At 42.8% G+C, this 16344-nt stretch overlaps 1 protein-coding gene across 3 annotated transcripts in view; it reads right to left on the bottom strand.

Moving 5' to 3' along the window:
* Positions 1 to 4216: 4216 nt before the first annotated feature.
* Positions 4217 to 16344, bottom strand: part of zmat4a (zinc finger, matrin-type 4a) — a 268548-nt gene continuing 256420 nt past the window's right edge. For 2 of the 3 annotated variants that reach the window (XM_051951378.1, XM_051951379.1), the window contains one exon: positions 4217 to 4729. In XM_051951378.1, the coding sequence (XP_051807338.1) occupies positions 4537 to 4729 (193 nt within the window). In that variant the 3' untranslated portion in view covers positions 4217 to 4536. Of the gene's footprint in view, positions 4730 to 5258; positions 5830 to 16344 lie in introns of those variants that run through there. The other variant, XM_051951381.1, reaches the window with a different exon arrangement.

Below are 16344 nucleotides of genomic sequence, written 5' to 3'. Positions count from 1 at the left end.
ACAACAGCACCGTTGATAGATCATTGAGCATGCTGGGCGTGCTCTCTCCTGAAGTCCACAACAATCTACTTGTCTTTTCCACGTTCAGGTGGAGATTGTTGTCCTTGCACCATGTGGCCAGGCGACCCACCTCACTCCTGTAGATTGTTCTGGTGTCAAAAATGGGGTGATGAAAAAAGGTAGAAAATAGGGAGACATTCAAAAGTGAATGTATGTTAAATAGTTTAACTAAAATAAGTGGCTGTGTAAAGGTCCCTCATTCCCTGTCCATCAACAGGTTCCTGTGGCTCTGCAATGATGTCATCCCACCCCTCCTCATCCACACATGTGGCACTCTCTCACTACGAATTGTTGCAATATTGTACAAAACTGCACAAGCAACAATTATGTCACAGGCCCTGTCAGGAGCCACTCTCAGGACTTTCAAGCACTGAAATCTGAATTTCATGAGTCCAAATAGCATCTCTACTCGTGCCCTGGTTCTTGCATGGGCACGGTTGAATGCCCTCTGTGGATCTGTAGCAGGATCCATGTAAGGAGTGAGAAGAAACGGCAGGCACGGATAACCTCTGTCCCCGAGAAGAATGCCGTTGAAATCACCTGCAGAACAAACATACAGTTTTCTAACAAATGATTAAGTCTATGACATGCAATATTAATTACTTGCAAAGTAGAACTGCTTAACATAAATTTGTCTTGCCTTGTGCAAACCTATGAAAGTGATGACGCTCTCCATATTCTTGCATCATGGACAGACCCTGGCCATTTGGCCTCAGTGTTGGTTATCAGGCATCGTCCATCGCAGATCATCTGCCAGCATGGAGGGTAATCATCAGTGAGGAACTTTACTTGAAAGGGTATTAAGAATGGCTCATTGAGATGAAATGACATGCAACATGTTCATCTTGAGGTACAAAAGCATCTACACTTGTACATTTCTCATCTGTGTTCATGTTTTATTGCCTTATATGCTGTTACGCTGGTGCAATGTGACTTACCTGTACATTTATACTGTGAAAAGATTTTCGATTTACAAAGTCTGCAGGTCCAGATGGGGCCCGGATGTGGATATGTGTGCAGTCTATGGCCCCAAGAACATTAGGAAAGCCTGAAGAAGAGTCACAACTTCATACAGAAACATCACCCGGCAGGCTAAGTTACACCTGAGGATCATCACATACCTGCAATTGAATAAAACTCTTCCTTGATGCGCTGCGGCTCCAGATGGCCAGGGAAGGTTACAAATCTGTTGAGGTAAGTTTTTAGAGCTACATATACGCGTCTGATTTCGCGACATACTGTTGCTTTTGACAGAGCCTCTGCATCACCCACGCTGTACAAAAAAGACCCACTGGCAAAAAAACGCAGGCCAATGCAGACCGACTGCACAGTGGTCAGGGCTCTGCTCCAGTGGGTTGGCCTCACAATGTGGGGCTCCAACAGTGTGCACAAATACACAATTCCCGGCCTAATAAATCTGTATCTCTCCCACAGGTACTCTTCAGGAAAGGCCAGGGGATTTGTCCGGTCCCGGAAACGTCTGGGCGCCTATGTATTATAGCAGCACCAACATCCACAGGTGCCTCATCAATGAAAGGGCATGCCATGGTTGTGGAAAAGGTTGTGGTTCAAGAATACCGTGCTTATATAGACCTGTGTCAAATCAACACTGATTGAATTTCTGCAGTGGTTGATACTTTTTTTCCTCACCCTGAAGTTTGTCACACTACTGTGGCCCAGAGGAGATCAATCTTGATGAAATAAAGCTTTTCAAAACCCATTGAAGACATTTTTTATGTGTGTATAAACATATATATATATGAGAGAAAGAGGCTACAGCCTGGTTTTGTGTAATGTGATGGTGGTTTTCACTTTTTACTCTGGTAGACCTAATTCATGTTCTTGATGTGACAAATATATATCCACCATAGATGAATAAAGCAGCAGGTAACACCTAAAACCAAAGGAGGAATACTTTGGAAAAAAGGGGCAACTTCATGTGGAGATGTTTCGTCAAACACTCAAACTTTGAATGAAAAAGCAGAAAAAAACATGTAGGCCTACAGAGGAGATGTCATTTTTATTAGAGATGATAGTGCTACTGTGGCCTACATTTAAATAAGGGAGAAGACACAAATGAGCTTGTACACAAAATAGTTCTCTCATCATTTGGCCTCACCTTTGGATTCTCATCATGATCAGATTGGACCGCTGGTAAAAGGAAGGTATTCTTTATGGAAAACTGTGGCTGTTGTGTCCTGCTTATTTTAACACAATCTGTGCCTGTTCCTGTTACGTGTTGACTGAACTTTGAGGGTGAAAGAAGACAGAAAATCAGATATTTCCAAGTATTTACCGCTGGTGGATTCAAACCCACGGCACAATGAAAAGTGAAACCACATTTAATCTACTTAACTACGCTCTAACCACTGAGCCACAGTTACACACTGTGACAAAATGTGTAATATGATGTAGTGTGATTCACGGTTATTCCGGCGTTATTTAAAAAAGGTCTCAGTGTATGTCACCGAACAAGAACATCATTGATTACAGATCAAGATGAATTTAATGTGTAACATGCGGTTCACAGGCGTCTTTCTGAAGCTCGTCAGAACCTTCTCTGACATGGAGCTAAAGTAAGCTTGACTGTTAGCCTGCCCCGGACCAGGCTTGTCGCTCTGGCTGAGTTACCATGGTTACCAAGCCAGGCTAGCCCTAAGCCTTGTTGGTGGAACAAAACTCTCACTAAAGTTAGCAAAGCTGACCGAAATAAGCCAGGCTTAGACCTAAGCCAGCTTTATGGAATACCGGTCTGGACCAGGAATAATCTGTGTTGTGTAAATTAAGCCTTTAACAACAATTTATATTTATTTTTGGTAATTTTCATGTTCCTTTAGTTCTAGCCTTGTCATGAATCAGTAGTTAGTACTGTTGCCTCACAGCTAGAAGATCCCGGTTCGTGTCCCTTCCTTCCTGGATCTTCCTGCATGGAGTCTCCATGTTCTCCTGTACATGTGTGGCTTTTCTCCAGGTTCTCCAGCTTCCTCCCACAGTCCACAAACATGCTGAGGTTAACTGGTGATTCTAAACTGTCTGCAGGTGTGAATGTGAGTGTGATTGTTTGTCTCTATGGCTGAATCCCAAACCGCCCCCGACACACTACCCCTCCGTTTGCGCGTTCCCGTGGAGGGTCCTCCATATTAAGGGCCGTCCCAAACCGCGTAGTGCGGAGGGAGAGTGGACTGTTCAGCCCTTAAATAGCGAGTCTGCATCGATGCTCACTTTTTCAGGAAGTGCAACGTCGAAATGGAGGAGGAAACAACATATCGATGTGAGTTCCACATGTGTCCTTTATTTCTCCCACGCCTTTTTCACACTGACAGAACATCACAAAAAGAGTGGTGAAAAAAGATAAAACAAAAGAAACAAATCTTCTTCTCTGCTGACGTTTGATTTAATTGTGCACCCCCTGACACCTTAAAATTTGAACACAACTGACAGAATTCATTTATTCATTTATTCATTTGTTGGATTTGAAATGCAAGATAATAGGATTGGAAAACATGTGAGTGAAAAAAAAGTGGGACGCTTTCGTCTTCTGGAAGCAGCAGCGATCCTTGTTAGTTGCAACCTGTGCCACAGCGCTACAGCCATGACAGTAGGCGTCTTTGTGTTACCATGGCGATGACGTCTTCCGTTTTCCGGTGAGGCGACAGGGCGTCCCATTCCTGACGATCGTATTTATACCCTCCCCCTTCAATAATAGGTGCCCTCCACAGCTGCGAGTGTGACTTCTTTTGGAGTGACACTCGGTAGTGGAGGGGGAGTGTGTAGGGGGGGTTTGGGATTCAGCCTATGTGTAGCCTTGTGATAGACTGTTACCTGTCCAGGTGTCCTGAAGAAAATCATTTAACTTCATTCAACTACAGTCACATTAAGTGTGTCTTATGGGTGGTTAGTTTTTCCTCATGTTGGGTCGACCACTTTGGATGACCCAAACCAGAACCCTCCTGTCAGTTTACTGCAATAGTGCCACCACGTTTTAAAACACCATTGGTCAGGGTTTATTTGAGACATGATAGTATTGTTAATTATTGAGGTAATCTTGCTTTTTGATATCAAACGTGTCCTTCTGCCCCTCAGGTCACTGCTGTTGAACATGTTATAATTCTGAAGATGAGCTCAGGGGCAGAAAAAGAGCAAGGACGCAGTTAGCTTAAAAAAAAAAAAAAGCTTTATTGCAGAAAACAGGACTTCAAAACTACAACTCGCAGGCGGAAGACAACAAACAGAAATATTAAACGAACGACTAAGGTTAACGCTATACTGCTACTAGAGGCTGAGAAGACTAACGACAAGGACAGAACTCAGAGGGTAACACCCAGGCAAGAACTGAAAACTAACACTACGATTTTACAAGAAAACTATGAAAGAGTGAAACTACTAAGGGAGAAGCTACTAAGGCTTGATACAACAAATAACTCGAAGAAATTAGGTGCTAAAATCAAACTAAATCAATACGTATTATGAATCTAATTATGAACAAATACTCAAAATAAAGGATGCTCGGACTGGGCTTTGGCTGGTGTGGGGATCCGGGGAGGGTTGCAGCGACAGGTAGGTGGAGATGGACGGATGACGGCACAGGTAGGTGGCTTTCCAGGTGGAATCAGACTGAACCAGGAGGTAGGCAAAGAAACCCAGACAGCAGGAGCAGGTGGAACCAGAACTGAAGCAGAAGAAGACAACCAGAATTACTAGGAGTAGTCAGTAAACTCAGAACAAAGAAACAGTTACAGGTGGTTTCACCATCCAGCACTGAGAAGTGAGTGTCTGATTTTATTGCAGGAGGAGTGAGGCTGATTGGCTGCGCTTCCACCTGCTCCTAATCCAGCTGTTGATTGGGATGAGGGACACCTGTCGCTGCAATCACCAGGTGAGGGAACCTAAAAAGGAAAGAAGGGAGGGGAAGAGAGGAAGGAGGTACTAGCTCGAGCTGGCTGCTGCCAGCCTAACAGAACGGGCTTCAATCTGACTTCTGTCAGGTTTGTATTGAAAAAAAGTAGAGCCTGGATCCTGCAGACCTCCTACAGGAGAACCAACAGAACCATCTCAGTTCAGACACACCTCATACTGTCATTTTATAATGATGCTGACAATCGAGTTGCCTTGAATTTTAGCACAACTAAACTGCAACAGCTACATTTAGAAGGAAACCTGACAGTTTCTAAATGCAGAACACAGTGAGGAGTTCTCACAGGAGTTCATGAGATGACCTTCATTTTAAATGATTGTTAATTAAATTAGTACAGGGGCCTCATATTTAAAGCCACGTAAACTACCAGGCAGGGGACAACACATTTAAACATTGTAATGCTGATGTAGCAAAGGCAGATATCACGACCTGAAACTCATTAATAACTCTATCAAATTTGACATTTTCAGACATTTTGTTGCTTTAAATTGCCTTCTATTTGGACATTTTTCGTAAAAGCTCATCCTTCATGCCAGGAGCCTTTAATCAGAGTAGGTGTCACATGTTTTGTTCAGTGGCTATCTTGCGTGGGAACAGCTCCTTAGATATTCCCTTAATGTTCGTTATTTCATCAGTTTTTGCATGCAAATCACACACACCCACGACCTACCAGAGAGCCAAACGAGATGAAGATGACTTGCAGGAAAACTGTATCACTCTGGGAAAAGCATAAAACACTCCCTCAGGAGTCTGGAGATGCCACACACACTAAACACACACTCCTATAACGTCTTCAGAGGATTCCAGCTGGACTGACCAACCAGCCAGGAGATCAATCAGCTGCAGCTTCTGACCTGGAAAACATAACAGTGTCATCAGCACAGGCGGCAGTCGATGCTGATGGAAGAACAGTGATTACAGCCTCAGTGTAATCTTTCTCCACATGAAACCTGGCTGCATGACCTGGCACTGTTCACTACACCATCCAGAGAAGCTCCAGTACTGTAATTTGGAGTTTTATCAGGCAGCCAGTCACATTGAAATTGGTGAAGCGTCTTGTTAGGAGCTCATCCTGATTGTTTCAGGCCATCAGAAAGAATGACAGCCTGTGGGATTGTTGCTGCGGTTCAACGCTTCCTGTCAATGCAGGCATTAGTGTGACTTTCATGTAGAGAGGGAGTGGAGGAGGACCACGTCCTATCACAGAGCTGATATGGGTGTCTTTTATAAATAAACCAAAGAGCAAATATTAGCATCTACACTAGCCTTGAGAAGTCTGGGGTCACTGAGAAGTGTCTTTATTTTTGAAAGAGACACAGATTTTATTAATGAAGATCACATTAAATGAATGATAAATCCAGTGTAGACATAGTTAATGTGGTAAATGACTATTGTAGCTGTAAACAGCTGATTTTTAATGGAATATCTCCATAGGGGTACAGAGGAACATTTCCAGCAACCATCACTCCTGTGTTCTAATGCTACATTGTGTTAGCTAATGGTGTTCAAAGGCTCATTGGTGATTAATTCAATTCAATTCAATTCAATTCAGCTTTATTTGTATAGCGCCAATTACAGGTGAAATTATTACCTCCGCCAGGAGGTTATGTAATCACCGGAGTTTGTTTGTCCGTCTGTCCGTCTGCGTGTCCGTGTGTGTCTGTCTGTTTGTCTGTTAACAGCATAACTCAAAAAGTCATGGAGAGATGGCCGCCAGGTGGCCAGGTGGCCGCGAGGCCATCTCTCAATTGTCCTTCGACCTTCAAAAAATTCCTGGATCCAGACGGTGATTTGGATCACCTCCAAAATCTAATCGATTGTTACTCGTGCTCTTCCGGACATCCTATAAAAATTTGGTGAAAATCCGTCCATGACTTTTTGAGTTATGCTGTTAACAGACAAACAGACAGACACACACACAGACAGACAGACAAACGGGATGGCGGAGGTATGCGCTCTCCGAGTGCTTTTCTAGTTTCAAGATGCTTTCCAGAATCCAAATGAACCCCCACAGCAGCCCTAAGAAGATAGTGGCAAGAAAAACACCTTTTAACAGGAAGAAACCTGGAACAGAACCCGACTCTTTATGTGGGAGAACATCTGCTGCTGGAAGGAGGTAGAGAGGGACAGAGGAGGTAGAGAGGTAGAGGGGGAAGGATGGGAGAAGAGGAGGGTGGGACAAAGAAGTGGATACATGCATGATAAGCTACGGTTAGAAACCAGAATAGGAGAAATATGATCTCTGTTGCTGACTCCCATCAGTACTCTGGCTGCAGTGTTTTGGATCAACTGTAGATGTTTGAGAGAACTATTGGGACATCCTGATAAGGAATTGCAATAGTCAAGCCTGGAAGTAACAAAAGCATGAACTAGTTTTTCTGCATCACTCTGAGACAGGATGTTCCTGATTTTTACAATATTTCGCAGGTGAAAAAAGGAAGTCCTACAGACTTGCTTTATGTGTGAGTTAAAGGACATGTCCTGCTCAAAAATAACTCCAAGGTTCCACACAGTAGAACTGGAGGCCAATGAAATGCCATCCAGAGTAACTGTATGCTTTGAAAGTGAGTTTCTAAGATGTTTGGGGTCAAATACAATGACTTCAGTTTTGTCTGAATTTAGTAGTAGGAAATTACAGGTCATCCAGTTCTTTATATCCTCAAGACAATCTTAAAGTCTAGCTAGCTGATTAATTTCATCTGGCTTCATAGATAAATACAACTGAGTGTCGTCAGCATAACAATGGACGTTAATACAATGCTTCCTAATAATATTGCCTAAAGGAAGCATGTACAATATTAACAGTATTGGTCCTAAGACAGAACCCTGAGGGACTCCATGATTAACCTGAGTATGCTCAGAAGAGTCAAACTGGAACCGATCTGATAAGTAGGATTGAAACCAGTCCAGTGCTGTCCCTTTAATGCCAATACAATGCTCTAGACGCTGTAATAAAAGTTTGTGGTGTATTTATTTTATGTTGTAAACATGTCTGTAGAGTGTTTTCATATGCTAGATGACATATCAGTCAACATAATGACAGTATTTCTGCGTTGAAACTGCAGTGTACTGATGACAGTCCTAAAAACACAGATTCACACTTCAGGGGTTTCATGTGTTACAAACCTAAAGAAACAATTCTGTCAAATGTTTTGTATCAAGTTCCCTCCTCAGAATCAGTGTTCAGCTCCTACATGTGTGGTTCAGTTCTTCCACTATTATACCATGTCATTGTGTACAGCCGTGGTCAAAAGTGTTGAGAATGACACAAATATTGGTTTTCACAAAGTTTGCTGTTTCATTGTGTTTGCATCTTTTTTTTCAGATGTTACAATGCTTTACTGAAGTGTAATTGCAAGCATTTCATAAGTGTCAAAAGCTTTTATTGACAATTACATTGAGTTAATGCAAAGAGTGGGAATTTGCGTAGTTCACCATTCTTTTTCAAGACCTCTGCAATTCACTCTGGCATGCTGTCAATTGACTTCTGGGCCACATTCTGACTGATGGCAGCACATTGTTGCAAAATCAATGCTTGGAGTTTGTCTGAATTTGTGGGGCTTTGTTTGTCCACTGACCTCTTGAGGATTGACCACAAGTTCTCAATGGGATTAAGGTCTGAGCCATGGCCATGAACCGCAGTTACCACTTCTTCCTTATGGCAAGCTGCTCCATCACGCTGGAAAAGGCATTGTTCATTACCGAACTGTTCTTGGATGGTTGGAAGAAGTTGATCTTGGAGGATGCTTTGGTAATATTCTTTATTCATGTCTGTGTTCTTAGGAAGAACTGTGAGTGAGTACACTCCCTAGGCTGAGAAGCAACCCGACACATCATTGATCTCAGGATGCTTTACTGCTGGCATGACATAGGACCGATGGTGGTGCTCACCTGACTGGCTCACAGGTCACGCCCAGTAGAACCACCGGGCCCACCGGGCCAACCACGCTCTACCTGTAATGGCATGTCATGGTGAACCCAACGGACCCGGCTGCCCCACCAGGCACACCATGACCCCCGCCGTCCTATTTCCTCTGGAGTGTCCCAGGTATGGGAGAGCAGGAAGCCCCCCTCGTCCCTGTCCATGGCCCTCTCCACCCGCCTTCTGATCTCCATGTCCTCCTTAATCCAGCGTTTGTGTTTGTTGTCTTCAGTTCCTACGATTCTTGCCCCATCCCAGTCCATAACATGATTGTTTTATTGCAGTGGTCTGATGCCGCAGATTTGAGATTTTCCTGTAGTGCTTTTTCTTTCTGAGTTCTTGTGAGTCGTGTTGCTGTTTCCTTTTCATATTCCTTCTGATGTTCTTTATTCTTTATGTGAAATGCTCTCCCTTTCTCCCCGGTGTATGCATTGTTGCAGGAGCTGCATGGTAATTCGTAAATGACATTGCACTTATTTTCCTGCTCAGTCTTGTCTTTTGGGTGTACTGGTAGTTGTACTTTTATGTGTGGTTTCATTGCAGTACCTACCTTGTGTTTTTTCATGGTTTGTTGGATGGGTTTTGTAATTCCCCAGATATACAGTAAAGTAACTATAGTTTTATTGTTATCGTGTGTTTCTTGTGCTTGTTTTTTGTAGTTTTTTGCTTTCTGTTTGTTTTTTACCTGGGTACTGGCAGCGTGTGAGTGCCTGTTGAATGTGTAGCTCCTCCTGTCATCTGTCCTGTTCTTCTGTAATGCAGGTGGTCTGTTCATATAATTCTCTGACTACTGAGAGTTTTTGTATGGCTGGATGTTATGAAGTCCAGAGAAGATATTAGTCTGTTTTTGGGGCGTTTTCTCTAGACCATGTTTTTTTACGCTGCCATCATCCTTGTGGTGGATGTTCATGTTCAGAAAAACCAGTGTTCTGTTGTGCTCCTCCTCTTGTGTAAATCTGATGTTCCCTGTGGTGTCCATGGTGTTGAGGTGGTCGGTAAGGGGTTGTGTATATCCAGTTTTTTTATCTTTTTGGCTGCATATAATGTTGAACTGGAAGTAAGTGAACTTGGCAACGAACTGCAACAAGTTGTGAATGTCACGTACTGTGAGGTTTGTACGTTTGTGGAGTGTTTTGTTCCTTGTGTTCCCAGACTACTTGCAGGGTACTTGCTGGGGTTTTGCTGAATAGGGATACGACAACATGACAAATGAGGATCTCATCTGTTTCTATTTTCATGTGGCTGAGATTTCTTTGCAGTGGTGTTCTGTGAGTCCAAGAAGAGTTTGATTATTTGTGCCAGAGCTTTTGATATGTTGTATGTAACGGAGCCTGTGCTGTCTGCTATGGGTCGTAGAGGGAAGTCTTTTTTGTGGATTTTCGGCGTACCGTATATTCGGGGGATGATGCTTACTGTGGATATGAGATAATCAAATGCCTCCTGTGTTATTTTTTTGCTCTCCAGTGGTGGTTTTAGCAGGTCTTTCAGTGTTTTGTTCTTCTGTGTTTGGTTTTTCTTTAATATTCCATGTGTTTGTGTCGGCGAACATGGTTTCTATTGATGATGTGTATTTTTTGGTGTCCATGACTACTATTGTTCTTCCCTTATCTGCAGGTAGAATAAGATGGTTTTGTCCTTTTTTAGAGTCTATGGCTGCTCTTTCTTCTTTAGTGATGCTGCCCTGTTGGAGTTTTGCTGTCTTGAGTATGCCTGCTACAGCGTTGTACAGTTCGGCCTTCTTGCTTGGTCCTGTATTTTCTGACCAGCCCGATCTCACGAGGATTCGTGAAACTGTCACGTAAGTTTTAGTTTCGGTTTCGTGCGCACCAACACGATTTCGTCATGTTTTTCGTGCCGCTCACCACGAAATGTTTTTCGCGCATTTCGTGGTGAGCAGCACGAAAAACATGACGAAATCGTGTTGGTGCGCACGAAACCGAAACTAAAACTTACGTGACAGTTTCACGAATCCCCGTGAGACCGGGTTGTTTCTGACATGCCAGCTCTGTGGCCAGGATGAATTCTTCATACAAGATGTTTTTTGGTGTGATTGTGTAGTTTAAACCCAGGCATAAAACATTTTTTTTCTGTTTCTGTGAGGATACGCTGTGATGAATTATGCACCCAATTTTTGTTTGCTTCTGTCTCTCCATTGAATTAGGTGACTCAATCTTTTCATCTGCCAGTTCTTAGTTGTTGTGATTTCTTGTTCATGTGCGTATTTGAGGTGTTCTTTTATTTTTTTTACTGCGTATCTTGATCCGTTGGGAATTGTTTGACGAGCTCATCCATACCCTCATTGATTTGTGCATTTAATCTGATGATTTTGTTTACTGTTCCTCTTATCCTTTCCTTGAGTAAGTCCTTTTTGGCTCTGATTATTATCTTTTCCGTGTTTTGGTTCGGATCAGGTTCTTGATGTTGAGGCTTGGTGGTACTAAACCCTCATCCTCACATCGGCGGTTGCCAAAACGCTCTTATGTCTGCTCCAGTTTTCTAGTCAGTGTAGTGTTTTGACACTGCTGGTTCTAAGTTCCTCACGATGTGCCTGGTGGGGCGGTCGGGTCCGCTGGGCTCACCACAACCTGCCATTACAGCGAGGGCGTGGTTGTCCCGGCAGGTCCGGTGGTTCTACTGGGCTGACACATCACACATTGTCAGTGAGAGCTGCTCGCCGAAACTATCAAGGTAAAAATCAACATCTTTATTTTCACCTTGTGTCTGAACAAAAAAACTTAAAACTCCTGCATCAGTAAGAAGACATAATGAACATCTTTGATCTCTTTCCTTGAAGGTCTTGATGATCCCATTAATGGTTGATTTTGGTGCAGTCTTTCTAGCAGAAACATCCTTTGCCTTTGAAGCCCTTTTTGTGCAAAGCAGTGATGACTGCACATGTTCGGTTGTAGGTAACTACAGATAACAGAGGAAGAACAGTGATTTCAAGCTGCACTCTTGTTTTAAAGCTTTCAGTCTGTTATTCTACCTCAGTCAGCATGACAGAGATCTTCAGCCTCGTCCTCGTCAACACTCCCGCCTCTGTTAACGAGAAATGATGTCAGCTGGTCCTTTAGTGGCAGGTCTGGAATATTAACTTCATTTACATGGCAAAGAGGGACGTTGCAATTAATTGCAATATACCTGATCTCTCTTCATAACATTCTGGAGTGTAAACTGCCATCATTAAAACTGAAGTGGCAGACTTTGTGAAAGTTAATGTTTGTGTCATTCTCCAAACTTTTTCCATGGCTGTAGAGTGAAGTGGTCTTATAGTGTTTAATCTAAGAGTTAAATTCTTTAAATGTAAGTGTTGATCCCTCCAGAATGTGTGGGTCTGGATATCTCCTGTCTCAGTAGCTCACTTATGACTCTGTTCAATCAGTGGGTCATAAATGAGGCGGTGAGGTCGTTTTCTTGTATCTTTGTAATGAATCATTTTTATAATTTCATATTCCAGCTATTCCTCAAAAACATGTTTTGATATATTCCATTTAAACTTTTGAGTTCCCTTTTATACTTTTAAAGAAATTGTCGTGTGTGTATGACTACTCTGAGCTCTTTATCGCTGATATCATACAGAGGACCAGAGTGGAAAAATGTCAACACAATGGATGCTGATATTCTTCTACTGCTGTTCTGTGTAATATTCTTTTTCTGGAATGAAGTCAAAAATAAGCACATTTCAAACATGGAATCATTCCTGTGTGGACAGAAATCTAAAACAAACAATAATACAAATTATTATTGTGATCCAAAAAAACAAAAATGACATAGAAACACACTGATTCTTTTTTGGGTCATTTTTGTCTGACTTATGGACGAATGTAGAATCAGTGGAGCATCTATGGGTTCTAATGTAGGAAGAAATTATTTACATGGAACAAACAAACTTCTAAACATGTGACACAGAGCTGAGGTCAGTAGAAGGTGGAACATGACATGCAGATGTGGACTCTTTCTGCTGGGCTGTACCTCCACAGGTACACATCCTTTAAGCAAAAAGTGAAAAGCCAATTAAAAATACATGTGTTGGCTTTTGAAAGCCTGTAAATTGGCATACATTACTCTGAGTCCTGCAGGCTGAGCTGCTCTACATGCAACATACAGCCCAGTGCTATGCCATTAAACTTATTGAACACGACCCGGTTACAAATGATTATATTTAACCACAAGCATTGTCAGGTCAGTGGAAAACAAACACAACATGTGCTTCAGCGCGGCTGATTCTGACTTATCGATTGTCATCTACATCTACGTTTTGCTGCACTGATGTGGAAATGTGACGTGATCCATCCGACCACCTGACAAACAGCGTGTACGATGAGACGCAGCAGAAAGCAATCATCCACTGTTCGAGGTTAGATTCCTCCTGTTACCATCACTCTGCAGTAATAATAGTCTTGGGGGTTTCAATGATGCTTTGCAGTACTAATGTTTTCCAGCTCCCTGGGGGATTGGGAAGGAATGGGATTGGAGGGAGCCGTCCTGCTGCCCTTTAGGCCCATCCATTATGAATGTGCAACATTTGTCACTGAATTAATGAGAGCCTGTTGGTGTCCGGGGTGGTTGAGATCTGCTTCTGGTGGATGCAAACAATCGCAGGCTTTGATATGTAAATCCAGGAAGACTGTCTTGAAGAAAGGAACGCATTTCAGAACATCAGAGGTTTAAGGACGCATGAAAAGAAATGTGTGTTTGAAGGAGACGACATGTGGTTGGGATGCTTGTGGCAGGGCTTATTTAAAAGAGGTTTGGTCTATTTCTTTAGATTGTTTGCTTTAACACATCATGCTAATAAAGTTCCCTGCCATGCTACCTGACCCTAAACAGATAGAACTGTTATAACTTTATAGTTAGAAATGACACCATTTTAGATGTTTTCAGCCCATTAAATCAGCCCACATCATCCCATACATAAGGGCCAGTGAGGACCCCCTGCTCCGTCTAGTTGGCTCAGTAGGTATGCTATCATCTCATTTTATGGCAGTAGAACAAGAACTTTGCTCATAAGAGGAATAAAAGTCAGCTTCTAGTGGCTGGAGACAGGTCATTGGACTTGCTGTACGGAGGAAAATTGAGTGGAAGTTCTGTCTCAGACTATTATTAAGATTCTTATTATTTAATTCTAATCTTTCCACTTGCTGTTCTTTCATTTTGTGTTTACCTGCATTTCCAGACAATACTTGGTTCAATTTAAGCTCCTACTTTGTCAGGATTAGAGAAGGATCATGTTTGGGGTTGAAATACACCCTGCTCATCGTCTTCCAGGGTGTTACTGGGGTACCATGGTGTTTTCAGGGTGAGGACTCCATCAGAGTGTTTACAGGCACTGGTTTACACGACTGTAAGAGGTCACCAACGGTGTCAGGGTTAGCTTCTCTTTATCAGGTATTAGAATGGATGGAAATGCAGCAACTGAGCTTATTTCACCTGAGGTGTGTGTGTGTATGTGTGTACATGTGTGTACATGCATGTACGTGTATGGCGTCAGAATCGTTTCAAAAAGCGTGCGCAGCTATCAACTGAACGTGTCAAACTTTGACGCCTGTGTGCCTGACGAGTAATGGAGTTTCCTCATTGACTTATAATGGCCTCCTGTTCACGCGCACGTTCACATGTGATCATTGCTGCACTCCATCATTCACGCTACACGGAGCGGCCACGCGTAACATTCATGCATTTTTTTACAAACGCACACATTAACGCTCACATGAAGATAATAGAACATTTCGGTCACGCGCTCGAACTCTGTCACGTGTAACAAGAAGCTGCGTGCATATGAAGCAGCGCGTGCACGCCTGTCGTTCACACACGCGCACGGTCGCAATTTCTGATTGTACACAATAGAACGTTGATCTGCACCGTGCCGTACTTTCTATTGTGTACAATAAGAAATTGCGACCGTGTGCGTGTGTGAACGCATAACAGTATTTGTCAAACAGTTACAGACAGGCGTGCACGCGCTGCTTCATAGGTACACAGCTTCTTGTTACGCGTGAAATACAATCTGTACGTTACAACGCACGCACGCCTAACATAATAATCATGCGTGTACACACACGTTGCTGCGAGTTGCTTTGATTGAATAGAATCGATTCTGACGCCATAACATAACATACATCTGTGTACATCTGTGTACATGCATGTACGTGTGTACACGCGTGTACGTGTGTACACGCGTGTACGTGTGTTTGCTCCAGGAACTCATCAGGTCAGGTACCATGCATGGTGCTGTTGAACCTCAGTAGACTGGAAGACATGATGACACGCCATGCAGCCAGAGGAATGCTGCTCAGACGTTGCCTGTTTGACTGACAGTCCTGCCTCACACAAACACACGCATGTATAAATGCACATACAACCCACCTGCGACACTAAGCTGGCCTGACAGGAACAGACCCTCCAGGAGAACAGCGTCTGAAATGAAGGTTTGCTGGAAAGACAACTAAAAAGTGTGCTGCTGTCATGCAGTGCTCGTTGTTTTGTATTTCCATTTCTATTTCAATTTAAGTTTTATAATAATTGTGTTGATTTGTAAATGACCCAAAAAGGAAAGCCAGTCAATCAGCGCTTTGTTTTTCAGTCTAGTGCATGTGATGCAGACTGTTTGACTGACAGTGAGCTGTAGGTGTTGTCTGTGGGACACCATTACAGATTCAGTCTAACAACATCATGATTGGATTAATCAAAATGTCTGAATTAATGTAATTATCAAAGCACATTTTCAGTCAGTGTCCTGCTGCTCCGCTGTTTTTAGGGAAAAGACTTTAATCTTCTGGAACTTCAGTGGCCTAGAAAAGGTCTGATTCAGAGATCCTGAGTACAAGCACATACTGCTAAAGCTCATTAGCCTTTAAAATAACACTATTCATACGTACAGGATGCTCTTCCATGACATGTGGAGGCACAACGGGAGTCCGGCTGATACGTAGACTGATACACCTTGACAAGCCCAGATTCCCTCCAGACATAATGAGGAAGTCCATCCATGCAAGCACAAAGTGGATCAGACAGCCTGCTAATCTATTCTCTTTTCTGTGTATTTCATCAGCAGCCTGTGTGTCAGAGGCACCACAGTGGTTTCCTTTATAAAACACACCGATGAGGATCTTTAAAGCAGAATACATAGAACTTAATGAATCCTGTTAAACACTCAGGTCCCATTCAGTTATTATTGCTGTTATCACAACTGATCAGAGAATGCCAGCACTGGTTTAGCATGGATGAAAACAGCAAACCACCAGTGTTTGTGTCAGTGGCCAAACATTTAGCTCATAAACACACACTGAGAACAGGGGTTATTATCTTCTTACTGGTTCCTACAGCAGCTGTAAAAGAAAACTGAACTGACATCAGAACTGTAATTACTGAAATGGAATTATATCAGGAGAAAGAGTGTGAACGAAGTAATACATCTGCTAGTTTCTTCTCAGTCCATCCCTCACCC

Source organism: Acanthochromis polyacanthus, chromosome 7 (assembly GCF_021347895.1).
Source record: "Acanthochromis polyacanthus isolate Apoly-LR-REF ecotype Palm Island chromosome 7, KAUST_Apoly_ChrSc, whole genome shotgun sequence".
Taxonomy (NCBI): Eukaryota; Metazoa; Chordata; class Actinopteri; family Pomacentridae; genus Acanthochromis; species Acanthochromis polyacanthus.
This window is presented reverse-complemented; position numbering and strand designations above follow the sequence as displayed.